The sequence below is a fragment of the Trachemys scripta genome, chromosome 9, assembly GCF_013100865.1.
Source record: "Trachemys scripta elegans isolate TJP31775 chromosome 9, CAS_Tse_1.0, whole genome shotgun sequence".
Classification (NCBI taxonomy): domain Eukaryota; kingdom Metazoa; phylum Chordata; order Testudines; family Emydidae; genus Trachemys; species Trachemys scripta.
Window position 1 is genome coordinate 46,954,202 of NC_048306.1, and position 17,577 is coordinate 46,971,778.

Genomic DNA, 17,577 nt, shown 5'->3' on the forward strand with positions numbered 1-17,577 from the left:
AGGGGGATGTTATGTAATAGTGAATGGAGGGAAGGTGGCCTGCAGGATAGTGAATAGGAAGGGAAGTAGTCACAAATGGGAGGGGAGGTGTTCATGAGACATTCTAACAAGATGTGTTACACAGTGTGAAGAGTTTGAGACCCCAGTCACCTGAGACAGTGTTCTCTCCCGCCAGCCCATCTCAGAGCTCAGCCAGCAGATTCAGATCCTGAATCAGAACAGAATGTCATTAGGCCTGCCCAGGATTTTGATGCACACAGACGCAGCCCAGATGATAGGGAAGGGCCGAGTGGATGGGCAGGATCTGGGAGTGGATTATCTCACCATTGTGGGACACAAGGTATGCCTCTGTTCCCTTTGGATTTCTCTCTTCATCTCACACTGGAGCTGTCCATATATTTAAATCACCTTTCAATACAAGAACCTTCTCTTCTGAATTATTGCATCTTCTGAGTAGAATTCTTCCTATTCTCTGCCTTAGGTCTGGCCAAAGAATGGCTGCTGATAGAAAGCAGTTTTCTAAATTTTTACAAAAGGGAAAGGAAAAGCCAACTTTCTTAGTATAAGTCCGGAGGACAAAAAACATCCTTCAGAGAAGTCTGCATCAGGGCTAGAACATGTTACCCCAACCAATATTGTGGCAGGGGCTTTGGGAATCCAAATGCTGTCCACACGCTCTCTGCTTTTCTGACTCCAAACAAGACATGTGGGTGAATGTTCTTCTCTTGTCAAGGTAGTAACTCAGGATTTGGGTTGATCTACTTGTGTATGGCTCACATACAGAGCATCCTCATCTCCCTGTGGCACAGAGAGAGAGGGAATAAGGCAGTCCAGCTAGTCACTCTTTCTACTTTGGAGGATTTAGTGCATTAGACTTTTGTTCAAGTATTAAAGCTTCTCACTAGATGGCACTCTCGAGATAGTCTTTACTGTACCCAGCTGTCTTTTGTACGTGTGTATATATACAATGTGTACACACAGGTGGTACAGTGATGTGCGGACATGGACAATGGACAGCCAGTTATACAGTACTTTACTTTTCTTAAACACTCTGTAACCCTATGACAGACTTGTGTCTGCATAACTATCCTCAGAGCAAGATGGTACAAAAGATGAGAGGGTTCCATGGTTCCTAGGCCATCAGTAAGATGAAGATGGAGGATAAGGCTTTTCTTCTTGATCTGGAGGTATCCTGTTGGCAAAAGAACCACAATGAAGGAGGAACCGGAGTTCGCAACAGTAGAGAATTGACTAGGACTGTGCAGGGCTGTTGTGAGGACTAACTGGAAAGAGAGAGTAAATTGTTTGGAATGGGAAAAGAATAGAGTATAGGGTATGTGCTGAGTATTATTATTATAAATTGTTGGGAAAGTGAAAGTCGGATCAGAAGGATCAGAATCAGAACGGGTAGAATCCAGAAACCCTCTCCAAGAGGTGCAAAATGAAGTGGGGAGGGGGAATTACGAAGTTTCCTTGAATTCCCTCTTAGAGGTGGTGTTTTTCATTGCAGTTCTATGCCCCACGGATTGGAGCACTGTACGTTCGAGGGCCTGGGGTCACTACTCCTCTGCATCCCATGCTCTTTGGAGGGGGACAGGAGTGGAATTTTCGTCCTGGGTAAGGTGGATGGTCAGATGGGTGAGCAGATGTTTCACTGGGTCCGTACATTTAGAGAACTGGTTAAGCGAGCAGATGGCTGTACTATTTAGTGAATGCGCCCTGTGAGAAGCTGTGGAGTACTCACTTCCATTGGTCTTTCTGGGGGGACAAGTTGTAAGATGCTTAGAGAAAAAATGAGTTAGTTTGTTAATTGCACTGAAGATGTCAAGTGTCATATAAATACTAAACACAAAATTGTAAGCATTGAAGGCCATCCAGAATTCCATCACTGTGCTCCATGCCACAGTTAGAGCCTCACAGCATCAATGGGGCTAGAACCCAGAACCTCCTGATCCAGCACTTGAGCTGAGAAACTCTGTTACTTGTTAGTTGTGTGGGGCCTGATGTTCAGCTGAACAATTCTAATCCCTTCCAGTAGAGGGCAAAATGTCAGGTACATGTAGTTACATCCTGCATGAAAGGAAGGCTGCATCCACCCTCAGGACGGTATGTACCTACACAGAGCCGTGAAAGGGAAGCTGCCGGAGCCTTTCCCCACTGCCTCTTCCCTCCCAGATCCTTTTCCTGCCGCTGGAGCCTTTAACTGTGGAGAGAAAAGGTGCTTGTGGAGGACTGCTGGTGGCTTTCTCTGCTTAAACAAAAGGCTCAGAGCCCTTCCCCATTGCCTTTCCCACTGTTGGAGCCTTTCACTGCAACAGGGAGGTAACGGGACACTACACTGCTAAATACAACAATGTAGACCTGGGAGGCACTGCTTGGGCATGTAAAAAAGAGCCACCGTGGCTTAACAACCATGTAAAAGAAGCAGTGAGAGATAAAAAGACTTCCTTTAAAAAGTGGAAGTCAAATCCTAGTGAGGCAAATAGAAAGGAGCATAAACATTGCCAAATTAAGTGCAAGAATGTAATAAGAAAAGCCAAAGAGGAGTTTGAAGAATAGCTAGCCAAAAACTCCAAAGGTAATAACAAAATGTTTTTTAAGTACATCAGAAGCAGGAAGCCTGCTAAACAACCAGTGGGACCCCTTGAGGATCGAGATACAAAAGGAGCGCTTAAAGACGATAAAGTCATTGCGGAGAAACTAAATGGATTCTTTGCTTCAGTCTTCACAGCTGAGGATGTTAGGGAGATTCCCAAACCTTAGCCGTCTTGTGTAGGTGACAAATCTGAGGAACTGTCACAGATTGACGTGTCACTAGAGGAGGTTTTGGAATTAATTGATAAACTTAATATTAACAAGTCACCGGGACCAGATGACATTCACCCAAGAGTTCTGAAAGAACTCAAATGTGAAGTTGCGGAACTATTAACTAAGGTTTGTAACCTGTCCTTTAAATCGGCTTCTGTACCCAATGACTGGAAGTTAGCTAATGTAACCCCAATATTTATAAAGGGCTCTAGAGGTGATCCCGGCAATTACAGACCGGTAAGCCTAACGTCGGTACCGGGCAAATTAGTCGAAACAATAGTTAAGAATAAAATTGTCAGACACATAGAAAAACATAAACTGTTGAGCAATAGACAACATGGTTTCTGTAAAGGGAAATCATGTCTTACTAATCTATTAGAGTTCTTTGAAGGGGTCAACAAATATGTGGACAAGGGGGATCCAGTGGACATAGTGTACTTAGATTTCCAGAAAGCCTTTGACAAGGTCCCTCACCAAAGACTCTTACGTAAATTAAGTTGTCATGGGATAAAAGGGAAGGTCCTTTTATGGATTGAGAACTGGTTAAAAGATAGGGAACAAAGGGTAGGAATTAATGGTAAATTCTCTGAACGGAGAGGGGTAACTGGTGGTGTTCCCCAAGGGTCAGTCCTCGGACCAATCCTATTCAACTTAGTCATAAATGATCTGGAGAAAGGGGTAAACAGTGAGGTGGCAAAGTTTGCAGACGATACTAAACTGCTCAAGATAGTTAAGACCAAAGCAGACTGTGACGAACTTCAAAAAGATCTCACAAAACTAAGTGATTGGGCAACAAAATGGCAAATGAAATTTAATGCTGATAAATGTAAAGTAATGCACATTGGAAAAAATAACCCCAACTATACATACAATATGAAGGGGGCTAATTTAGCTACGACAAGTCAGGAAAAAGATCTTGGAGCCATTGTGGATAGTTCTCTGAAGATTCATAGATTCTAGGACTGAAAGGGACCTCGAGAGGTCATCGAGTCCAGTCCCCTGCCCGCATGGCAGGACCAAATACTGTCTAGACCATCCCTGATAGACATTTATCTAACCTACTCTTAAATATCTCCAGAGATGGAGATTCCACAACCTCCCTAGGCAATTTATTCCAGTGTTTAACCACCCTGACAGTTAGGAACTTTTTCCTAATGTCCAACCTAGACCTCCCTTGCTGCAGTTTAAACCCATTGCTTCTGGTTCTATCCTTAGAGGCTAAAGTGAACAAGTTTTCTCCCTCCTCCTTATGACACCCTTTTAAATAACTGAAAACTGCTATCATGTCCCCTCTCAGTCTTCTCTTTTCCAAACTAAACAAACCCAATTCTTTCAGCCTTCCCTCATAGGTCATGTTCTCAAGACCTTTAATCATTCTTGTTGCTCTTCTCTGGACCCTTTCCAATTTCTCCACATTTTTTTTAAAATGCGGTGCCCAGAACTGGACACAATACTCCAGCTGAGGCCTAACCAGAGCAGAGTAGAGCGGAAGAATGACTTCTCGTGTCTTGCTCACAACACACCTGTTAATACATCTCAGAATCATGTTTGCTTTTTTTGCAACAGCATCACACTGTTGACTCATATTTAGCTTGTGGTCCACTATAACCCCTAGATCTCTTTCTGCCGTACTCCTTCCTAGACAGTCTCTTCCCATTCTGTATGTGTGAAACAGATTTTTCCTTCCTAAGTGGAGCACTTTGCATTTGTCTTTGTTAAACTTCATCCTGTTTACCTCAGACCATTTCTCCAATTTGTCCAGATCATTTTGAATTATGACCCTGTCCTCCAAAGCAGTTGCAATCCCTCCCAGTTTGGTATCATCCGCAAACTTAATAAGCGTACTTTCTATACCAATATCTAAGTCGTTGATGAAGATATTGAACAGCGCCGGTCCCAAAACAGACCCCTGCAGTACCCCACTCGTTATGCCTTTCCAGCAGGATTGGGAACCATTAATAACAACTCTCTGAGTACGGTTATCCAGCCAGTTATGCACCCACCTTATAGTAGCCCCATCTAAATTGTATTTGCCTAGTTTATCAATAAGAATATCATGCGAGACTGTATCAAATGCCTTACTAAAGTCTAGGTATACCACATCCACAGCTTCACCCTTATCCACAAGGCTCGTTATCCTATCAAAGAAAGCTATCAGATTGGTTTGGCATGATTTGTTCTTCACAATTCCATGCTGGCTGTTCCCTATCACCTTACCACCTTCCAAGTGTTTGCAGATGATTTCCTTAATTACTTGCTCCATTATCTTCCCTGGCACAGAAGTTAAACTAACTGGTCTGTAGTTTCCTGGGTTGTTTTTATTTCCCTTTTTATAGATGGGCACTATATTTGCCCTTTTCCAGTCTTCTGGAATCTCTCCCGTCTCCCATGTCCACGCAGTGTGCAGAGGTGGTCAAAAAAGCAGACACGATGTTAAGAATCATTAAAAAGGGGATAGAGAATAAGACTGAGAATATGTTATTGCCCTTATATAAATTGATGGTATGCCCACATCTCGAATACTGCATACAGATGTGGTCTCCTCATCTCAAAAAAGATATACTGGCACTAGAAAAGGTTCAGAGAAGGGCAACTAAAATGATTAGGGGTTTGGAACGTGTCCCATATGAGGAGAGATTAAAGAGGCTAGGATTCTTCAGCTTGGAAAAGAGGAGACTAAGGGGGGATATGATAGAGATATATAAAATCATGAGTGATGTGGAGAAAGTGGATAAGGAAAAGTTATTTACTTATTCCCATAATACAAGAACTAGGGGTCACCAAATGAAATTAATAGGCAGCAGGTTTAAAACAAATTCAAGGAAGTTCTTCTTCACGCAGCGCACAGTCAACTTGTGGAACTCCTTACCTGAAGAGGTTGTGAAGGCTAGGACTATAACAGCGTTTAAAAGAGAATTGGATAAACTCATAGTGGTTAAGTCCATTAATGGCTATTAGCCAGGATGGGTAAGGAATGGTGTCCCTAGCCTCTGTTTGTCAAAGGATGGAGATGGATGGCAGGAGAGAGATCACTTGATCATTGCCTGTTAGGTCCACTCCCTCTGGGGCAACTGGCATTGGCCACTGTCGGTAGACAGGATACTGGGCTAGATGGACCTTTGGTCTGACCCGGTACGGCCGTTCTTATGTTCTTATGTAGATATCCTTGTAGGTATACACCCTAGGATTCAGGAGTGTAGGGCACTCTGCTTGCCTAAGCTGTGCCTCAGCATCTACATTGCTGTTTATACCTGTGCTAGCTGGGCATGTAGTGTCTGTACTCTACATGCCACCGCATCAGTAGATGTACCCTGAAAGTCTACATGGTTGGAAGTCTCTCCCCATTGGAAGGAACAGTCTGATCAGCCAGCCAGATTTAGGGTATAATTAGATTGATAATTGAACACTTTTCATTTTATTCCCAGCCTGTCTCTCCTGTAAGAACTGTACAAAGGACAGTAAGGTTTCTTGTGGGTGTGGGAAAAGAACTCTGCTGCTGGCATATACACATTGGGGTCTGTTATGCTTTTGACTAAATGCATTCTGAATACAGTATCAATGACTTTGTGTAAGCCACATGTCAAATTTCTTGGGGTCACAAAGAGAAGACCATTTTGAAGTTCTCCTGGATTCCTAAAAGCCATCTGCAGACATCTCAGTGACAGCTTCAAGCTAGTCACTGATTTTTGCAGCCAGAGGTAGAGTTTTCCATGTAGAAAAAGGCAACATCGATTCTCTTGACTAACTGAAAAATATCAGTTTCCTTTACCACAGCTTTGAACAAATAGGGAGTTAAGCACCTAACTGGCCACTTGTGCACACAGTTGTTTGTTGTGGTAATTACCCCACATGTTGCCTTGCAGTTGTGCTCACATTACTTGTGTATGCAAGTGGGGCTACTGCCTTTTAAAAATGGGGCTCTCGGCACCCATTGATTTCCTGGGGAAGATGGAAATAAATAATTTCTGTACAAATGCTTCTCTTTCAGAACAGAGAATACGCCAATGATTGCTGGCCTTGGCAAGGTGAGTTCAGAAGGAATCAAGGGAGAAAAAAGAGTGTGAGTCAAACATTAATGGTGCCTGATAGATAAGTAACTAACTTGTCTGCTATGCTCCAAACTCTTTAAAAAAAAACCCTAACTAAAAAAGAAAAGTCAACTTGTAGCAAAACAAGACTGCAGTGTAAACCCTTGTTTTCTGTTATTAGCCACAGGAAATTTTTCAAAGTGGTTTTGGGAGATTTAGCTGAATAACTTCCCATGCCAGTAAACGGAGTCACCCAGCTAAATCTGCACAATGCTTTGAGGATCTTGGGATAAGTGTGTATTTCACAGGAAGAGGGGAAAGTTGTGTGTGGTGGATATGAGTCTTAGAGTACAGACACTACATGCCCAGCTAGCACAGTTATAACCAGCAATGTAGATGCTGAGGCACAGCTTAGGCAAGCAGAGTGCCCTACACTCCTGAATCCTAGGGTGTATACTTACAAGGCTATCTATATGCCCAAGCAGTGCCTCCCACGACTGCATTGTTATTTTTAGCAGTGTAGTCTTGATCTTGAAAAATGGCCTCTGTAATTCATGAAAGATCTGTAATAAAGCACAGCATGATTCCTTTTACTGCCCCCTCCTTTCCCCTTCTGTGACCTATACAGTTCTGTTCCCCAGCACTCATGTCAAGGTTTGGGGGAAGACTGCTACAACATGTTTGCATTCACTTGTGGAGTAATAGCACATTTGAAAACTATATCACCAAGAAGAGATTTTTTTTTAAAGAGGCCAAAACTACATAGTGGTTTCTGGTGTATGGAGCTCTGATTAGGAAAAGTTAGAGCTAGGGGACTTCCCCGCCCCCTGTGGATCTCTATACCAAGTTTGTGAGACAGGCTGGGGAAAACTAAGAGCCCATGCATGGTTTGATATCCGGGAAGCATTCTTCAGAGCAGGTGAACAAACTGCATAGTGCCTAGCACTGGTTTGGCAAGTCACCAGGAATCTGAAGGCTGCACCAAATTGTCCTATAAATATGCCAAACTAAGGCCAGGACTTGTAAGGAGCTTAGCTCCTGTTTAGGCATCGAAATAAGGGAACAGATTTTCGAAGTGCTCAGTATGCCGAATGCAGAGCTGTTGTGAAATCTGGCCCCACACCACAGAAATGTGCTGGTACCTGGGTTCTAAAAGTGCCCCTTGGAGGAGAAATGCTGTGAGGGCCCAGAGCATGTGGACTTTGGGCTTCATTTCACCAGACTAGGATTTGTGCCCACTGATGGTACCAGCATCCCCCTCGAGGTGGCTTTCTTCTCCGGATTGGGGGCTAGGCACCTTAAGAACATAAGAACGGCCATACTAGGTTAGACCAAAGGTCCATCTAGCCCAGTATCCTGTCTTCCGACAGTCGCCAATGCAAATTCCACCTTGGTGGAATTAGTTCATATATGAGCCCTTCCACCCCCAAGTGTGCCTCCTATTAGATCAGAAAAATTGGCTTATATACAGGTACATGAGGCAGAGGAAATGATTCCATTCGGATTGGTTGTTAGTACTTGTACAGCCATATCCATAGTTCCTGGTAAAGGTAAAACATACGCCTACCTTGACTTAGACTCAGAAGCTGAGAGTGGATGACACTCAATGATTGCCTGTTCTGTTCATTCCCTCTGAAGCACCTGGCATTGGCCACTATCGGAAGACAGGATACTGAGCTAGATGGACCATTGGTCTGATTCGGTATGGCTGTTTTTATGGTACATTTCCAGGGGATTATTGTTCTTCTCACATGATTGTGACTAGGTCTTGTGTTACAGTTGCTGAGAAATATAGCGTCCGATTTGTTTTTTTCTCTGCACTCAGGCCGCTGAGCTGGTGAACAAGAACTGTGAGGCTTATGAGGCTCACATGAAGGAGGTTCGGGATTACTTGGAGAAGAGGCTAGAAGTGAGCATACCTCGTTCCTATCACGTTTATGCCCCTGCTGGAGTCCCTGATCTCTAGGCAGTCTGTACAGCAAGCTTCTTAGAGGAGGAGAAGAAAAGAGCATGTTTTTCAAGAGCACCAGCAATTTGGAAGGACTGTGACAAAAGCATCTGGCAGGGAGACACACAGCGCACACCATCAGTGGGCACTGAAATGGGGGGAGGAAGTAGTTGAGATGTAACAAGCTGAGCAGGGGAGTGCATATGTGATCACAAAGAAAGAGGGAGGAGGAAATGGACTGAGAAGGGTAGGTGGTCACACACTACATGGGCCAGGTAAGTACCTAGATCAAGGGTGGGCAAACTTTTTGGCCCGAGGGCCACATCGGAGTTCTAAAACTGTATGGAGGGCCGGGTAGGGAAGGCTGTGCCTCCCCCAAACAGCCTGGCCCCCGCTTCCTATCCGTCCCCTCCCACTTTCCACCCCCTGACTGCCCGCCTCAGAAGCCTCTTCCCATCCCACCCCCCCGCTCTTTGTCCCCGATCACCCCCTCCTGGGACAACCGCCCCCCCCAGGACTCCCACCCCCATCCAACCCCCCCGCTCCCTGTCCCCTGACTTCCCCGACCCCTATCCACAGCCCCGTCTCCTGACTGCCCCCCCCCCCCTAACCTCCACCCCATCCAATCACTCCCTGTTCCCTGACTGCCCTCCAGGACCCCCTGCCTCTTATCCATCCCCCGCTCCCCACCCCCGACCGCTCTCCCAGAACCTCTGCCCCATCCAGTCCCCTGACTCCCGCCCCCTTACTATGCCGCTCAGAGCGGCAGGAGCTCGCAGCCCTGCCACCCAGCCAGAGCCAGCCACGCCGGCTGCGCTGCCTGGCAGGAGCAGCGGGCTAGAGCACTGGCGGCGCGGCGCTGTGGGAGAGGGGGAAGAGCTGGGGAGAGGCCAGGGGCTAGTCTGCCCGGCCGGGAGCTCAGGGGCCGGGCAGAACGGTCCCGCGGGCCGTAGTTTGGCCACCTGTGACCTAGAGAATAGATAAAAAAGGGGGTGAAATGGGACTCTCCTCCCCGCTTTCAGATTGTTCAGTTCCTCAGCCAACACTGGCCCTCCCCAGCTTTCTTGTAGAAGGAAGTGGCAACCCTTCTCACTGGCATTCTGTTTGTGGCCATGACTCCTCCTGATTCGGTGGCATGCGTCCCCACTATTCAGAGATGCTGGATGTTGTTTTGCCTCTGATGCCCCTAACTTGTAGTCCTTCTGTATTGGCCCTTAGGGCCCTCTGAAGGGGTGCAGGAATCATGGGGAGGCAGGATTGGCAAGGTCACTTCCACAACATGCTACTCACCCACCCTGGAACTCTCCCTGCAGCGGGGCCTCTTGCAATGGCGGTGGGAGTGTAGAGTCAGCAGAGCAGGGTCTGCAGCTTCCTTAGTGTCCTACACTGGTTTATTTCCTGTGGGGGCCTTGGAGCCTCCTTGCACCAGTGTAGCCAGAGCAAAGTGTCCATGGTACAGTGGTGAATTCCCCAGAAACCTTCTAGAGCTGTCTGTCCCAGCCTGCCAGCTCAGTGTTCAAATTACCAATCAGCCTGGGCTGTGTACGTGTCAAGTCCCAGGAGGTCTCCCCAAAGCCCTAGTGGTGCATGGGGATGAAGGCTTATAGGGGCTCTAGGGTGTGTTCCTCCTGCCCAGCTTCATCCTACCCAGGGCAGAGCAGTTTGCATTCATGGAGCTGTTAATGTTTATTTTATTTTCCAGGCTTCGTTTGGAAAGCAGAGACTCCACTTTAACAGTCAATTTCCAGGTGCCAAGCGGCTCTGCAACACTTGTAACTTTTCTTTTTGGGGGCCAGGGCTGCAAGGTATCTCTCTTCTATCCTAGCAACGGTCATCCTTTACATCCCTGTCTGGGCCCCCAATTCCCCTTCACTCTAGCCCGCCGCTTCTCCTCCTGTGCTATCAGACTCTGAAGAAGACATATTGCATGGCCACCTCTGCCATGGAGCAGGATGCCAGAAGACCTGCACAAGCCTGAGAGCAGCAGCTCATTGATCTTGCAGGAGGATACCAGGCACAGGGCTGAATCACCAGAGTCTCCTCATCTGTGGAGAAGCATGTCAGGCCTGCCAGGGCCAGGCATGGACCTCTTACCCTGAGCAGAGAGGAAAATGACCCTGCCAAAACATTGCTCAGAGGTTGTGCTGAAAGGGTTGTTTGAAGTGTAGGTTGGTCATTTGTGTATGGGAGGTTTAAAGAAGGGTCCCTGTGCTGTCATTCAGCTTGGTAAGTATTCTGTGCTGAGCGGGGCCTGTGCTTTGTCTCTTCTGCAGGGCGGATGGTGCTGTCTCACTGCAAGACTCTACTCGCCAGTGTTGGTGCTGCATGCCATTCGGAGAAGGGTGACCAGTAAGCAATCTATGTTGTGATAGTGAGTCATTCTCCTGGGAGGAGAGAGGTCAAGTTGAAGGGGACTGAGTTTGCACCTTTATGAAATAGTTTCTCATAAACAATTGCTCCTTCAAACAGCTCCTTTGGGATCACACAAGATTAGTGCTTTCCACATGGTCCCAAGTAACCCCCAGGAGTAGGTTGAGGATGTACAGTAAACTATTGAGTCACTGAGTAACAGGGATTAGTGTGACATTGGGTAGTTTCTCACTGAATAGACAGGGCAGTGAGGTGCTCAGGTGGTGACTCGCTCTCCTGCTGTTGTGTGCCATGTCACAGATGGTATGCAGAGAGCACGTGGAAAGCAGGGAAGCTGACCTGAGGAGCTCAGCATTTGCAGGGTCAGAATGAGAGCAGTCAGACTGGAAAGATAGGGCACCTCATGACCAGCTGAACCATGAGGCTAGAAGATTTCAGATTGTTCAGAGCCCAAAATTTGAGTAAGAAACCTTGGTGTTTTCATAGAATCATAGAGCTCGAATACCCTGAATGTCTTTATTTTTAGTGCTATAGACTGCCATGTGGAAGATGGGTTTGATCCCAGTTTGTGGCATGGGTCACTGGCTTACTCCTGGCTGGCTGAAATATTGCAGGCCAAAAGTACTGTGAAATCAGCATGTTTAGCTCCAGTAGGCAGAGGCAAGGGCAAGTATTTCACATGATTGTCTTGACACCTCCAGCTGATTAGATTGAACAGCACTGACCAACTCCTAGAAGAATCCAGTGCCTTTCAGCCAGAATGAGGGGGAGAGCGTATAATCTGCTTGGAGGAGGGGACTGCCACTGCTCAGACAATTATACTTGTTTTCATTATCATAGTAAATTTTACAGGAGAGGAATGTGTTTTCTTGATATTTAAAGGGTTAAACCCTGCTTTCATTGTGTTGTTTTCCAGGCCCTCCTCTATACTGCTCAGCTGTGGGATTCCCTATGAAGTTGCTCAGAATGCCCTGCGGCTCAGTGTGGGGCGGGACACCACCAAGGAGGATGTGGACGTGATAGTGGAAGATCTGAAGCAGTCTGTGGCTCAGCTAGAACAGAACAGAGTCACTTAGAGATCAGGGATCAGGACGGGGAACTGAGAGGAGAGATTTCCTTGAAAGAAACAGATTCCTGGGGCGTGATTCTCCCCTGCCCTGTACCTGGTGTGTCATTTATTGGGTGTGACAAGCTGTCCAGTCAGAACAGTAATGTTTTACACCTTCCTTGGCTTGGTGTAAATGACTGCAGAAGGTGCAGAGCAACGGAGAATCAGACGTTTAGACTCTTCCCATTCCTGAAGAACTGGCTGTCCTGTGCTGGGAGGACTGCAGCTGTTATTACATGTACATTCCTTTAGGACATCGGAGTGTGGCAAGTAATATCACTGCTTATGTTTGAGGAACTTTTGAATGCTCACTTGTTCTACTGAGCAGTTAAAAACTCTGGGTTTGGGGACTGCATTTGGGTTGGGGGGGTGTTAATGTATTCAGGTGTGCTTGTATCCAGGGGAGCGGCTGTAATTGTGCACAGGTGTGCCTGGGCTACCACAGAGGAATGAGAGTAGGAGTTTGCATTCAGGAGCACTCTATGAGGGATTAGGAAGGCATGTATGTGTTCCTGGGATACCTGTATTTGCACATAGGAGGCTGTGTCAGAATGCCTGCATTTATGCATAGGGTGGTGTATGTATGTCTTAAGGGCGCCAATCTTAGAATGTGTGTGTGCAGTCAGGAGGTAGTTGGGCTAGTGTACAGGATGTGTGTGCATTCAAAGGAAGAGTGAGCATGCATGCATCATTTTGTCACATCTGGCCAGTCCCACCTTTCTGAGCATCAGAATTGTAGAATCTGTGATGTGCACACACTCACTCTACATGCACATAGTTATGAGCATTAAAGATCTTCGCTTTAACTTCCCCATGAAGGAAACAGGCTTTCCAGGACTAATGGAAATTAGGAAAACTTTTGTTTCAAATCAGTGTCTTTCCAGGAAAGGAGGTTGCCAAACAAGGCTGTTAGAGACATCTCTCAAAGGCAGGAATATACCATTTACTGTACCACATTAGATCCTTGGTACCTTGGCTGGTACCTTGCCTCCGACTGGCCAATACCTGATGTTTCAGAGGATTTGTTGGTACTGAAGGAATTAGAATACTACTTTTAAGTGTTCCTCTAACTCTTTTCTGATCGTCCTTATGGCACCTGCACTGGTTACTCTTGTTGGTGTTGACTGTGCATTCTTCCTATTACTTCTCCTGCCAGGGAGCAGGTCCTGCATTCAGCTGTGAATTCTTTGAAGGGAATGCATTGTCTGCTCCTATGGAGAACAGAACTTGGCCAGTCAGGTGGCTCTTCTATTCCGACTGCTAATCAATGGATTAGAAATAAAATGATAACGCAGTAACTCATCAGGGGGGCAGGGTGAAGTGAGGAGATGGGGAAGGACTAATACATCTGTGTTCTCACAGATAGTAAAAGTTAACCCTGTTAAACTGAAACGTAATTAAAAGCGCATTTTCCTTCAGAAGTTTCTGTTTTATGTTGGGGACCCAGGAGTTCATGGGACAGTTAGGCTGGCAAGTACCATGGTGAAAGGAGGTGGAAGAGACAACTCTGATTGAGAGCATTTCAAAGGCTGCTATGTCTCTTCACATATGATGACATGATAAGGGTCTGGGGAAAGTATGCATGCCTTTCCAGGTGTGGATAGATGTTTGGCTGCATGTGTGTTCCCTCTGTGTGCCACCCCAGCATGGCAGACCTCAAGTGAACTGCCCAATGACCACAAGATCCATTAAGAGACAAAGGCACCCAGCCAGGTTTATTGTCGACGAAGCATGATACTAGTATCCCGCAGACTCTACAAGACCGCTAATAAATGTATGCCCGTAACAATGGACTAGCTCAGTGAACGGCAGGACTTTCCGTTCCTCCCTTGGCCAGACAAAGATACTCCCTCTGAGATACATCTTTATACCCTGATACAAACAAGTTACTACTGCCTCTCTGACATAGTTACTGTAGTTACTGCCCCCTGACGTGGCTAGTTATCACTTATCCTTGTACATAAAGGTTCGATTAAAACATCTCTATTGCATACTGTCATCCTGACCTTATCTTTTAGGAGGGATCACTGGGTTTCTGTTATCCTTGGGGAAAGTTTTTGTACCATCCTTGCTATCAGGATGTTCAGGTACCACTTGATATTGGGATGTGTTCACATGAGTATTCTGTGACTAGCATTCCTTAGGAATGTGCATTTCTGCAATATTAGCCCTGTTCTTGCCAGATTCTGTGAACCGGTCCTGCCTCATACCAGGCCTCTGATACAAGGACTTACGTCTCAGGCTCTCTTCCTACTACACTAGGTACCACATTTCAGCTTACAGCTACCAACATTTTTGAGAGGGATAACATGAAGCGAGGGTGACTGTTTCCATGCAACTGGGGGATATTAATGGGCAAAGATCCCTTCTGAGCCATATACTCTCCCTTCGGAATTGCTGTGAGATGACTAAGAATTGGACATAAATCAGCCATACACGAATGTATCCATTCCAACATGCAGCAGCAGCCATAAACTTCCATGCAAGTTGTGTTTGAATGTAAGATTCCACACAGACTCCTCCTAAACCGCTTAATTACAAAATTAGACTGGAATGAAGTATTTACCGAGTGACTACAGATTAGATCTGAGCATCCTGATAACATTTATCCCCCTGTGCTAATAACATTACTGGTGTCCTGTTTAATTACTATGATTTTATAACCTTGTGACAGAAATCAAAGAAACTTTGTGAAACTGTGCAATATGTTAAAAAAGCCGCCCCCATTCCTAAGGCTGCTCCTTGCTGCTGTGGAGTTCTGTGTCAAATACTACAGGGCCATAGTTGCATTCTGGGTGCCTGATTTTGCTGCTATTGAAATCAGTGGCCAAACTTCCATTGACTTCATTTGATCAGGATTGGGGTCAGGAAGGAGCTGTAAGGAAAGGTAAATGTAAATGCTAGTAAGTGCTGAGTGCCCCTTGCCATTTGAAGGGCTAAACCTATAACTACAGTTACTGGATTTTTTTTCATGTCACCTTTAAGAGCAGAATGTAGCTATAAATATCTGCTTATGTTTTTTAAAAATGGCCTCTTTTGGTACCACAATCTTGATTTCTGTCCCTTGAACCATAGGTTTTTTGACATTTGAATTAATTTCACACTAGTGACACATGTAATTAATCCAAAACATGGCTACAAAAAGTGCCCTCCTTGATTATCAATAAACAAACACCGAGAGAAACCCAAGACCCTTAGTCAAGGTGTGGAATGGTCTCGTGTGAGATCAAACTTGGAAAACAAATAATTAAGGGAGGGAACAAGATGTCTTGGAGAAATGAGCCTACTGCCTTTCGCTGCTAGATGCCTGGTCTGAACGCAACCCTGGTTGCTCTATGCCATGCCCTGCATACAATGTGATTACACAGTGTTGTCAGTTTGGCTTGCGCGTGCATGTGTTCTTTCAGCATGCTGTTCCAGTTCTGCTCAGACAGCTGGTTTAGCAGACCTCAATAGTACTACCCAGTGTTGATAAGTGCTGAAGGCTGGGACATTATTGCTTTGGTAATGTGGTTTGGGCTGCCCAGTGCTTCTATCCTTGAAGCTTTAGTGCTATTAATAGATAGTGCAGCATGTTAATTCGTCAGACCTTGGTGTTGCTGTGATGGGTTCGGTCACAGACACTCCCCTCAAGACTGTCACTCGATGAGCTGGGATACCACTGAGAACAACCCTCCTGCCAGAACAGGTGCCCCTCCACTCCTGTCTTGCTGAGTTAGACACTCCAGTCAGCTCCAGCACAGACCCAGAGGTTGGGCCACGCCTCTCTGCAGTTCATTGAAATTGAGATTCACTCAGCCCAAGAGTCCCTCAGTTAACAGGCACTTTTCCAGCACCCAGTGTTCAGCCTTTTTGGGAGTCTGAACCCCAAATAGATCCACTTTACTCTGTTGAGGGATGTGATCATTCCCCTCTATGCAACATTAGTGAAGTCTCATCTGAAGTACTGTGTCCAGTTTTGGGCCCCACACTACAAGACGGATGTGGAAAAATTGGAGAGAGTCCAGCCAAGGGCAACAAAAGTGATTAGGGGGCTGGAGCACATGACTTATGAGGAGAGGCTGAGGGAACTGGGATTGTTTAGTCTGCAGAAGAGAAGAATGAGGGGGGATTTGATAGCTGCTTTCAACTACCTGAAAAGGGTTTCCAAAGAGGATGGATCTAGACTGTTCTCAGTGGTAGCAGATGACAGAACAAGGTCTCAAGTTGCAGTGGGGGAGGTTTAGGTTGGATATTAGGAAAAACTTATTCACGAGGAGGGTGGTGAAACATTGGAATGGGTTACCTAAGGAGGTGGTGGAATCTCCTTCCTTAGAGGTTTTTAAGGTCAGGCTTGACAAAACCCTGGCTAGGATGATTTAGTTGGGGATTGGTCCTGCTTTGAGCAGGGGGTTGGACTAGATGACCTCCTGAGGTCCCTTCCAACCCTGATATTCTATGATTCTACAGGGTAAATTCATAAATTGTCAGCCCTCTATAACACTGATAGAGGTATGCACAGCTTTTTTCCCCCTTCCCCCCCCCATTAATCACTTACTCTGGGTTAATAAACAAAAGTATTTTATAAAGTATAAAAAGTACGATTTAAGTTGTTTCAAGGAATAACAGACAGAAAAAAGCAACAGAGAGTCCTGTGGCACCTTTAAGACTAACAGATGTATTGGAGCATAAGCTTTCGTGGGTGAGTACCCACTTCGTCAGGTGCCACAGGACTCTCTGTTGCTTTTTACAGATCCAGACTAACACGGCTACCCCTCTGATACTAGACAGAAAAAAGTAAGTCACCAAGCATAATAAAGCAAAAACACGCAAGTCTAAGCCTAATACATTAAGAAACTGATTACAGGTAATATTTCACCCTCAGAGATGTTCCAATAAGCTTCTTTCACAGACTAGACTCCTTCCTAGTCTGGGCCCAATCCTTTCCCTGGTACAGTCTTTGTTAGTTCCAGCAGACATCTCAGGTGGTAAGCAGGGGTTTTCTCATGACTGACAGCCCCTTTTGTCCTGCTCCACCCCCTTTTATAGCTTTGGCACAAGGGGGGGATCTTTTGTCGTGCTTGTCCCCAGCCCCACCTCATCAGTGGAAAAGTACAAGGATTAAGATGGATTCCAGTATCATGTGACATGGTCACATGTCACTGTAAGACCCCTAGTCTCCATTCTTCCTGGATTGGCCCACCTGTACACAGGAAATCTTGCAGGTAAATAAACCATTTACAACCAACTGTCCTAGTTAATGGGAGCTATCAAGATCCTATACTATCATTAATGGCCCACACTTTGCATAATTACAATAGGACCTCAGAGTTATA

The 17,577-nt window shown here is 45.8% G+C and overlaps 1 protein-coding gene across 8 annotated transcripts in view; it reads left to right on the forward strand.

The window, feature by feature from the left end:
• SCLY (selenocysteine lyase) overlaps positions 1-13,680 on the forward strand; it is a 24,657-nt gene extending 10,977 nt beyond the window's left edge. For 7 of the 8 annotated variants that reach the window (XM_034781065.1, XM_034781066.1, XM_034781072.1 and 4 more), the window contains 7 exons: positions 176-340; positions 1,511-1,617; positions 6,797-6,833; positions 8,662-8,745; positions 10,487-10,589; positions 11,058-11,133; positions 12,071-13,680. In XM_034781065.1, the coding sequence (XP_034636956.1) occupies positions 176-340; positions 1,511-1,617; positions 6,797-6,833; positions 8,662-8,745; positions 10,487-10,589; positions 11,058-11,133; positions 12,071-12,230 (732 nt within the window). In that variant the 3' untranslated portion in view covers positions 12,231-13,680. The remainder of the gene's footprint in view (positions 1-175; positions 341-1,510; positions 1,618-6,796; positions 6,834-8,661; positions 8,746-10,486; positions 10,590-11,057; positions 11,134-12,070) is intronic. The other variant, XM_034781069.1, reaches the window with a different exon arrangement.
• The last annotated feature ends 3,897 nt before the right edge of the window (positions 13,681-17,577 follow it).